The sequence below is a fragment of the Rhinopithecus bieti genome, unplaced genomic scaffold (assembly GCF_001698545.2).
Source record: "Rhinopithecus bieti isolate Rb0 unplaced genomic scaffold, ASM169854v2 scaffold_11919, whole genome shotgun sequence".
NCBI classification, from domain to species: domain Eukaryota; kingdom Metazoa; phylum Chordata; class Mammalia; order Primates; family Cercopithecidae; genus Rhinopithecus; species Rhinopithecus bieti.
Window position 1 is genome coordinate 20289 of NW_016807055.1, and position 11408 is coordinate 31696.

General features: G+C 36.9%; 1 protein-coding gene across 1 annotated transcript in view; it reads left to right on the forward strand.

The window, feature by feature from the left end:
- FNBP1L (formin binding protein 1 like) overlaps positions 1–11408 on the forward strand; it is a 49687-nt gene that overhangs the window by 7321 nt on the left and 30958 nt on the right. The window contains exons 2-4 of the mRNA XM_017879772.1: positions 8429–8482; positions 9691–9838; positions 10580–10642. Coding sequence (XP_017735261.1) covers positions 9773–9838; positions 10580–10642 — 129 coding nt within the window. The 5' untranslated portion in view covers positions 8429–8482; positions 9691–9772. The remainder of the gene's footprint in view (positions 1–8428; positions 8483–9690; positions 9839–10579; positions 10643–11408) is intronic.

Consider the following 11408-nt stretch of genomic DNA (forward strand, 5'->3'; position numbering starts at 1 on the left):
CCCCCATTTTGGTGGGTTGGTGGCTTTATTCTTTTAGCACAGACTGACTTTCTCCATGTGGCAGGAAATACAGTCACCAACAGTGCCAGTTTTATGTCTTAGAGATTTAGCTCCCATACTGGCCTCAAAGCTGTGTCAAGTCCAAAGTCTTAGAACTTTCAGAAAGGGATCTCGCTGGTCCAGCTATTTCGTTTACTATCGTTGGGTCACTTAACTGAGCCCACAATTTGGGCCATATGTGTTAATCTGGCAGCTCTTAAGTAGGTTAAGAAAAGGGGTACTAGTCAGTGAGTCTCAGATCTCTAATATTACCCTTTGCTGGAAGAAACGGTATGATTTATATTCCATTTTGTAAATAAATAGAATATTGATCACCTCTTAAACAGTAATTAGAACTCAGCCTCTCAAATGTTGAAAGTTTGAAAATGTATAGAGGTGATTCTCAGTCTTTTAAGATTTTTGAGATAGTTTACATTCTGGCACTTAGCTGCAAAGTGTTTTAATAGAAGTGAATTAATGTTTTGAGACTAGAAATTTTGGAATATTTTGTAATTTTTACTGAAACTCAAAAGTAAATATAGACATGACAAAACCAGAATGGATAAAAGATTAGAATCAACAACTTAAATATACATTAAAAGGGTGATATATTTAATATCACATATATAACTAATATGTATAGACTGCTATAATCTTTGGAGATGCCCACTAAATTTAGAAGCCTTCTCTGACAACTGAAAGAACAACACTAATTTCTTTTGTATCCAAAGTGCATAAAGCCAAAGTACATAGAAAAACATGGATCCACACACACATTCACTGTCTCTCTCTCTCTCTCTCTCTCTCTGCTCCCTCTCTCCCTCCCTTCCTCCCCTTCCCCCCCAAAACAATGTACCAGCTTATCTGTGGAATCTATTATAATTTCTGTAATATGTATTGTGTGTATATAAAACTTTGTGTTTTAGTTAACTCCTGATTTATGACAACATACTAAAAACATGTCTCATACATAAACTGCTGTCAGTTTGGTGGAGAATCTGGATTTAGAAGAGGGGCGAACAGAAAAAGAGCCTAGGGGAAGTAACATTAAGGGCAGATTTCTTAAACTAGATGAATTGTGTGAAATATTTTTAGTTTAGGAACGACCTGAATACTTTGCACTTACATATTAAAATTTATTTGAGCTAATAAGCATATTGTGTTAAAACTGCAAAGCAGGGATTTGCGGGACTTACTGAACCATTCATGCCTTTGTATGACTTTTTGTTGACTTTAGACTGTTTTTTCGGAAGGCCCAAATGAGATCAGCTGCTTCGGAAGAATACATTCTTATTGTATATTTTTATTATTAGTTTTATTTATTTATTTATGAGACGGAGTTTCGCTCTTTCTCCCAGGCTGGAGTGAAGTGGCACGATCTTGGCTCACTGCAACCTCCGCTGCTCAGGTTCAAGCAATTCTCCTGCCTCAGCCTCCCTAGTAGCTGGGATTATAGGTGTACACCACCACATCTGGCTAATTTTTGTATTTTTAGTAGAGATGGAGTTTTGCCATGTTGGCCCGGCTAGTCTTGAACTCCTGACCTCAGGTGAGCCACCACGCCTGGCCTAGTTTTATTTTATGAAAGCATTATATGATCATTATAACATTTAAATTCAAGTCCCTTCCCAGTTCCTCTCCTGAGAAGCGAGTACTATTAATAATTTGGTGTGTTAGCCAGGGCAGTGGCTAACGCCCATAATCCCAGCACTTTGGGAGGTGGATCCAACATGGTGGAACCCCATTTCTACTAAAAATAAAAAAAATTAGCCAGGCGTGGTGACATGTGTCTGTTGTCCCAGCTATCTGGGAGGCTGAGGTGGGAGGATTGCTTGACCCAGGAGGTGGAGGTTTTAGTGAGCCCATATTGCACCACTGTACTCCAGCCTGGGTGACAGAGTGAGACCCTGTCTCATAATAATTTAGTGTGTCTTCTTTCAGAGCATATGTTTTCCTATAAATTTGGATTTGGTGAAAAATGAGAAGAATGTCTTGGACAGTGCTGTAGTTTTTCAGGTTGCAGGGTTGACTTGAATGGAGTCTTTAGTGACCTGTGTATGGCATCTGAGGGCTCAGAATATTGGGGTTTGGGATGAGTCACCTTTAGATGTGTGAGTTTTACATACAGGGAGGCAAGATGAATTTATTTTTAAAATTGCTTAGGATTACCTTGCATATTCAAAATACAGAGTTATTTTCTTCCTCTTCCCCTTACCTCTTGTGTTACATGTGCTTTTCCCCCCAGAAGCTAGAGTTCAAATTAGTGTTATTTATGTGATTTTTTTTTTTTTTCCGAGACGGAGTCTCGCTCTGGCGCCCAGGCTGGAGTGCAGTGGCCGGATCTCAGCTCACTGCAAGCTCCGCCTCCCGGGTTTACGCCATTCTCCTGCCTCAGCCTCCCGAGTAGCTGGGACTACAGGCGCCCGCCACCTCGCCCGGCTAGTTTTTTGTATTTTAGTAGAGACGGGGTTTCACCGTGTTAGCCAGGATGGTCTCAATCTCCTGACCTCGTGATCCGCCCGTCTCAGCCTCCCAAAGTGCTGGGATTACAGGCTTGAGCCACCGCGCCCGGCTATTTATGTGATGTTTAAGCTATTAATGACTTCTGTGGTTACCGTCGGTAGTACTCATAATTCTTTCAAGTATCAGAAGCCTAACTCAGATTGGTTTAAACAAAGAAAGGAATTTACTGGCTTATTTGAGTGAAAAATTTAGGGATCCAGGCACTTAGAGAAGTGTTTTGGATCTTTCTTCTTGGCTTCGCTTTTCTCTGTGTTGGTTTAATTTCCTAGTAGGCTCTTTTCCCATAGCTTTAAGATTATGTCCTATCAATTTAACAACTTCAGCAGAAAGAGAGCATGCCTTCCTAAGAATTACAACAGAAATTTTAGGATTGACTTTCATTGGCTTAGATTAATGGACCTGGATCAAATGAATACTCCCAGACCTTAATATGTGGTCACCGCGACCACAGGTTCATAGGTATGACAGTGGAGGAGCTGTATTTTAGGATATATTAGGCTATACTAGAATATTAAATTCCAAATCCCAGGGACTAAACATAACTAACTAAACACTTACTTATTAACACTCTTAATCATGCGAAGTCTGTTACAAGTTCAGACAGCTCATGTGGTAACTCAAGGATCCATACTCTTTTCATCTTCATCTCATCATTCAACCTCCACGGTTGCTTCAGCAGAGAATGAGGGAGCCCAGAGGGTTGTACACAAGCTCTAAATGCTTCAGCCTGTACTTACAGAGAGCTCATAGCCCAATGCAGAATGGACCACGTGGTTCTACCAAACTGTTAGGGGGCTGGGAAGTGTGTGAAATAACATGGCTTTTTGATGAGCAGAAATGTGTCTCCACAAGCTGTTGCAGAAGAAGGGTAGTGATAGAGGTAGTTAAAACATGTCCACTACAGACTGGGACCCTAAACAATGTTTAAAATGTTGATATATACAAATGTCAATTTTTGAAACTACTCACTCTATGAAATGCTTTTTGCTTAAATTTGACTTACTTAATGCAGTTCATGAGTTTGTGCTTGAAAACCACTGAACTTAAAAGTAATTTCTAGAACACAACCCCATTTATAGGTTAGAGACTATGCCTGTCATAACCACACTGTTAAATCACCTGGTAATTGCTAAATTCCGTGGATATTTTAGGTACCTGTTTTATTATCTTTGATGAGTTGACTGTTTCTTAGAACAACTTCTTCTTCTTCACCCTCTTCTTCCTCCTCCTCTTCTTTTCCTTTTCTTCTTCCTCTTCCTCTTTTTTTTTTTTTTTTTTTTGAGACAGAGCCTCACTCTGTCGCCCATGTTGGAGTGCAGTGGCACAATCTCAGCTCACTGCAACCTTCGCCTTCCGGATTCAAGCAATTCTCGTACCTCAACCTCCTGAGTAGCTGAGACTACAGGAGTGCGCCACCATGCCTGGCTAATTTTTTTTTATTTTTGGTAGAGACAGGTTTTCAGCATGTTGGTCAGGCTAGTGTCAAACTCCTGACCTCAAATGATCTGTCTGCCTTGGCCTCCCAAAGTGTCTTGTCTTCTTTTTTTCTTTTTTTTTTTAAGGAACAAGGTCTCACTCTCTTTCCCAGGCTGGAGTGCAGTGGCAATGATCATAGCTCATTGCATCCTCGAACTCCTGGCCCCAAGGGATCCTCCCACTTTGGCCTCCCAAAGCACTGAGATTGCAGGCGTGAGACACCTCACCTGGCGTGTCTGAGAACGTCTTTAAAAAAGAAATCCCTTCTCTTCAATGACAGACTCTTGGGTTTTCTGTTACCCATATGTCTACTCAACTTAGTTATCTCAGCTTTGTTGTTGTAATGCAAAAGCAGCCGTAGACAATACATGCATGAATTAGTGTAGTGCATTCCAATAAAATTTTGTTTTAAAAATAGGTGGTGGGACATAGTTTGTTTACCTCTAATCTTCCTAGCTGTTCGTCCTTATTGTTCTTCTGAAGCAGCTCTTCTTCCTTCCGTGTTAAATTTGTATTAATAGATGGTCTTTAGCTACCTTTCATTTCATACTTCTTCAGTAGCCTCATTCGCATTCATTATTTTAACTATCTCAGGTGTTGGCATCAGGTTTGAGGCAGGTTTTGGCTTTGTCACTTACTGGCTATTTGACTGTGGGCAAGTCACTTAATATGTCTGAGTCCTGTAAAGTCAGGCTAATAATATCTGCTTGCAGTTGTAAGCATAAGATTATATATAAAGTGTTTAAGCATTAAGATTGGCAAATAATACATGGATGACAAATGGTAACTCCTTGTTGTTTCTGTTATTGTCTTTACATGTTTACCCTCATATCTGCATCGTGATCCCAGAAGTTTCTTTAGAGTTCTAGTTTTTACTGTATATCTCTACTGGGCATTTTTATTTAACTCTATTATAGTGTCAGTTAAGAAGCTTTCAGCTTCACGTAATAGAGTCGTTTTATGTAACAAATTTGGAAGTGGCATTCTAGAGCTTAGCGATGATGTCAGGGCATTATCGTACATCTCTTGGTCTTTCCCCTCATGGTTTCAAGATATTGCAGTAGCTTCCAGCAGTCTGTCCTCCCACATCTGTATACAAAACAATTTTATAAAGTAGTCACAAGACAGGGCTTCTCTTTGTGTATTTTTTCCTTTTATTATAAAAATTGTTTTAAGTTAATTAGGAAATAGAATCTGTAGGGATTGAACGTGTTAAGGTGGGAGAAAGTGTAGGATGATTGTCAAATTTTTGGCTTAAATGTCTAGATTCTAGATGGTTGGTAGTGCCACTAATGTAAGAAAAGAGGTATGTAAAAGAAGATTAAGAAGCAAATAAATTTCGTTTTAGACTTGTTGAATAGACGTACCTGTGGCAGATGGGCTGCCTATGCAACTGCCACTCTTTCTCCTATAGAAGCTTTATTGAGGTATAATTCATATGCCATAAGATTCACTTGCTAAAAGCATACACTTGAGTGGTTTTTTAGTGTATTTACAGAGTTTTGCAACCATAAACACGATTGAATTTTAGAATATTTTCATCATCCCCAAAAGAAAACCCTGTACCCGTTAGCAGTCATTTCTTCCTCCTCCATGTGCTAGCAACCATTATCTATTTTCTCTCTCTGAATTTGCCTATTCTAGTGAATTATTCTGTTCATCATGTTTTCCCCTTCTTCCTTTTTGAGTTCTTTTGTAGAAAGGACTGTAGGTCATGCCCAATTACTAGTTTGCTAACCGTGACTCGTCCCTTTCTTTCTGTCTGGTATCTGAAGTAATTAATTTATAGCAGATAGTAGCTTTGCTGATATTTGGGTGAATTAGTAAATTAACTCATTCACAACAGTGAGTTTTGATAGTGTTTGGGTAACCAGGATTAATAACCACTGGTCAAGAGTATTTATTCAGAGTTCCTTCATATGACTTTAGAAGGGTCTCTGCTTCGTTCCGCACTTACTTTTCAACCTTACTACTTGTAATTCTCTAGCTCATATTTGATGTTCCAGCAACATTGAACCTACTTACAGTTCTTCTTAAATGCTCTGTTTTCCCCCACTTCTTTGTCTTTGCTCATTAGATCTTCACTAATGAGCAGAATCCTCTCTCTAGGGGTTTCCAGTTGCCCAATTCCTGTTTATCTCTTTAGGCTCAGTCAGCAAATCAGAAATTTTAGCTTTCTACCCCTGGGGAACCCTCTTTACAGAGCCCTCTATTGTTCTTACCATATTAGGTTATATAAGAGTGTCTATATATTTGATTTCTCTAGACCAGAGATCTCTGAACTTTTTATTGCTCACCTGTAAAAAATGTTTGAGCATATGACTGTACAGTTTGTACATGTATTAATGTAGTGACATATTAAATATCTGCAAAGCTTTGAAGGCCAAGAAGGATGACTCACACCTGTAATCCCAGTACTTTGGGAGGCCAAGGCAGGCGGATCACTTGAGGCCAGGAGTTCAAGACCAGCTTGGGTAACGTAGTGAAACCCTCTATCTTTAAAAAGTATATATAGATATTATTAGTCAGGCATGATGGTGTGTGCCTGTAGTCCCAGCTACTTGGTAGGTTGAGGCAGGAGGATCACTTAAGCCCAGGAGTTTGAGGCGACAGTGAGCTATGGTTGCACCCTAGAGTGGTTGAAGTGCGTGCTAATGCTTTCATGTTGTCCCTAACTTTACATTCAGTGACAACTATGGGTTTCTTGGTGGTAGGAACTCAATACATGTTGATCTGAACTCTTTTCTCAGTGTCTTGCCTGTTCTTTATCCACCCCTCACTGGGTGTTAGGTCTTCCTTTTCTTTGTATATCTTTATCATAGCACTTACCATGCTCTATATTACAATTATTGGTGCATACTTGTCTCCTTTCAATAGAGTGTAAGTCTCTTGCTCATGGGTCCTCTTTTATTTATGATGCTCCTAGTAGTTTGCATGGTGCTTAGCACATAATAGACAATTTGTAGAATGAATAAATTGATTCAAGTGGAAGTAATTGGTACTAATCTGAGATTAAGACAGTGATTCTTTTATAGTATTGAAAGATAGTAGGGCCACTTACTTTAAAACTGCTTATAGTTTAAAGCAGTGCATCTCAAATTGTTTGTGATGATGGACTAGTTTCTTTTAATTTCCAATCCATTGTGTACTTTTGTAAAATACAATAAAATATTATATAAATTTTGTATTGTAAANGAAACCCTGTCTCTACTAAAAACAAAAGAAACAGCCGGGTGTGGTGGCCTGCACCTATAATCCCAGCTATTCAGGAGGCTAAGGCTGGAGAATCGCCTGAACCCAGGAGGCGGAGGTTGCAGTGAGCTGCGATTGCACCACTGCACTCCAGCCTGGGTGACACAGTGAGACTCCATCTCAATAAACAAACAAACAAACAAACAAACCAGGATTCAAACAAAGGTAGTCCAGTCTGGCTCCAAAGTCCATATGCTAGTCTCTTTCTGATTTTGAAAGGATGAAATAAGGTAGCATTCTACTGTAAGAATGTTAAGAACAGACATGGATGAAGGCAAAAATAGTTACAAGTCAGAATGTAATTCATTTGCCTAGAAAAGAGAAGGCTAAGGAGTTACATCATGATTTTCATATAAAAGTAGAGTTATGGAGATGGTGACAAACTGTTCTTTTATCCCTTGAGTCAGCATCTGATTACAATTTACCTTAGTTAGTATTAAAGCCCCCAATTTGTGAAACAAAAGAAGTGATGATATTTCTTTGAAATGTTTCTTTTTGCCCCGACTCAGTTTTACATACTGAGTGTAATTGTTCCTCAGGGGGATTGGTTCCCAGACCCATGAGTACCAAAATCCAAAGATGCTCAGTCCCCTATATAAAATGGCATAACATTTGCCTATAACCTACCCACATTCTCCTCATACTTTAAATCATCTCTAGATTACTTAGACTGCCTAATACAGTGTAAATGCTATGTAAATATTTGTTAGGCTCTATTGGTTTTTAAATTTGTATTACTTTTTATAGCTGTATTGTTATTTACTTATTTGAATATTTTTGACCCATGGTTGAATCTGTGGTTGTGGAACCCTGGAATACAGAGGGCCAGCTGTACTTTGTTTCTTCTATTCTTCCTCCTAACTCTTTTCTTATTTGATAGTAACATCAGCCAAATTGTTGTGATTACATTCATATGAAAATACAGAAATAACCTTTCTTTCTCCAGATATCAGTATTTTAAGAACAAAATGTAAGTAATGATTACATATTATGATGTTAATGGAGAAGAGACCATATTGCTGTCTTAATTGTTTTATATCATAAAATTCATGATTGAATGAAATTGAAAACTTAGACTATTTCAATTGTAACAACAGTTGAAATTTTTAATAAATTTTAAAAAATCTTCTTCCTATAGAAATCTGGTTAAGAAGTACTGCCCCAAACGTTCATCCAAAGATGAAGAGCCACGGTAAATTACATACCTGTTCATTAATACATATTAAAAAATTTAAAAATACTTATATTATTATTTAGTAAGATAAATATATTCTTAGCTTTTATAAAGATTTTATAAAGTTTAATTTAAAAATTAATGTTTATGAAAGAGGGAACTACTGTTAATGTTTTATGAGGATAAATACTGCGGTGGGCTTGATCAATGGTTTTCTAGAATAGTCAAATACAGATTTTCAATTAAAATGTAGACTAGGACTCCACTTGAATGATTTAGTCTGCAGAAGAAAAGGATATTTTTCACACTTTGTTACATAGTTGTTGGCTTCTTAGATTCTTGCTTTTACTTTTATAGGTAGTAAAACAATTTGACTAATTGGTATAAAGGGATGTTGGAAAGCGCTGAGGGTTTTTGCATTAGAAATAAATAAAAAGGTTAGAAATCACTTACGAGTTTTTTGGTGGTCTTAAAGAGGAATATGTGGATGATTGTTTAGATGCAGAAACAAGAAGAGATTAGACTTACGAACAAACAACTCTGTGTATAATTGTCAGTTGTTAGGATTCTCAGGTTTAGTGTTAATGGAGTCCTATCTGAGCTGTTAATCTTCAGCTGTAAGAGAGTGTTCCGCAGTATGTTCGAAGTAGATATATACGTTAATACAGTGATTCTCTTTGTTTCTCTCCTTCCCTCACACACGTTTTTACCCTATTTTTGACCCTTCTATCCCCTGTGGTGTCAATATAATGGCACTTCACTTCCATTCAGGATATGGGCAGGCATACAGGCAGCTGTGTCCAGAGCTGATAGCAAAATTGTTCTATAGATCAGCCATCGAGATGCATTTGGCAAGCACATCATCTCTGCAACAGGTTCAGCTGCCAAGCCTAGGAATCCAACCAAGTTCATTCCCAAGCTCAGGCCAGTCAGTTGGCAACTTAAGAGATTCCAGTATGCCAAAAGAGCCTGCAGGTAGTATTCTTATTATTTTTTGACCCCAAATATCCCTTTACTAATAAATGAAAGACTACTTGAAGATATACAGACGTGTACAACTTGAGCGTAATGCAGGATTTTTTCCATATGAAGTTAATTTAGAACTAGTAGCTGAGATTTAGGTTGAATATGCTAAAATTTGTGAAATGTTAGATTCAGTCCATACCTCACCAACATTTGTAATGAAAATAAAATTAAGTCTCACCATTTTGAAATGTTTTTGCCAGGTTTACCTCGTGTGTAGCCTTTTTTAATATCCTTAATGAGTTAAATGACTATGCAGGACAGCGAGAAGTTGTAGCAGAAGAAATGGCGCACAGAGTATATGGTGAATTAATGAGATATGCTCATGATCTGAAAACTGAAAGAAAAATGGTAATTCTTACAATTTTCATCCAATTGCAGTAGTATATGAAATAGTTGCACAGAAATACTTTTTTTTAAAAAATGTGTGTTCAGCATAAACTGGTTTTCTATTTCACTACATTTCTTCTAGCTAAAAATTATCACAAACTACTCTTGCTAATTTATGATTCTTTTGGATTTAAGTTTGGCAAACTACAGCCTATGGGCCAAACCCAACCTAGTGCTTGGTTTTGTTTGCTAGTTGCCATAGGCTAAGAATGATTTTTATGTTTTTAGATGGTTGAAAAAAGAATAATATTTCATGATATTGACAATTATATGAAATTTTAGTGTCCATACATAACATTTTATTGGAACAGACCCACATTAATTGACTTTATATTACCTGTGGCTGCTTTTGCATTACATTAGCAGAGTTGAGTGTCCGGGACAGTGTGGCTTTGAAAGCCTACAATATTTATCTGACCTTTTATAAAAAATGTTTGTCATCCACTATTCAAGACAATCATTATTTTTCTGAAAATTGTGTTTGTTTTCAAGGTTATATTTAAAGTATTAAGACAATATCCTATAAAATGCATTTTAGGAAGTTTTGCTTTCTTCCTAAGTCTTGGTAAAGTTATAATTAGTACCTTAAAAAAAAAAAAAGTGAAAAGCCTTTTGGGGACTTTAGACTTTAGTGTTTAAATGTAATTATTTTTATTTGTTTTGTTTTATTTTGTTTTTTTTGGCCATGGTTATAATCTTCAGCATCTGCAAGAAGGACGAAAAGCTCAACAATATCTTGACATGTGCTGGAAACAGATGGATAATGTGAGTTATGATGTTTTCGTGGTTAACATAAAATCTCTTAGACTAGGTTAGTCCTAAATTCTTTTATGCTTCATATCTATTTGAGTTTAATGTTTCTCAGTGTATTATTAATAATTTGACATTGGTATTATTGCATAATAGTCAATATAGTGTAAATAGAGGATGTGAGATCATTTTGTCATTTTTCTTGACCTTTATAACTTACTTTATAACTATACTTAAGAACTCTATAATCTTCAATCATTGTGAACATTTAAGGAGATTTCTGTTTTTTACTTTAAAATAGTTACTATAAAGTATTAATAGAGGATAGAAGTAAGAGGGTAAGGGTGATATGTCTTAGAAGACCATTTGACTGAGGACTGAGAATAATCAAGGTTCTTTTTCTACCTTTAACTTAGCACTTGATTTCTCTTGACTTCATTTTTAGCATGTGAAAAATGAAGAGAGTGAACGAGATGATATGAAATGTTTCTTCCAGTTCAGTCATTGTATAATTTTGTAAATGCTCCTGATATTGGCCTGCTAATAGAGACCATCCCAATGTAAGAAATAAAGTACTTTGTAGGGCAAAATTATAAAGACATAATAATTATTTACTTAAAAATTTCCCCAAGGCACTTCCTCATGTAGTTTTTCTTAAATGCTCTAGTACATGAATAATTTGAAAAACAAGACGTTCACATGGAACACTGCAGTTGCCTTTACATAAAATGCTCTATAATCTGTGTCATGGGATTAGAGTAAAAAAAAAAAAAAAAGCTCT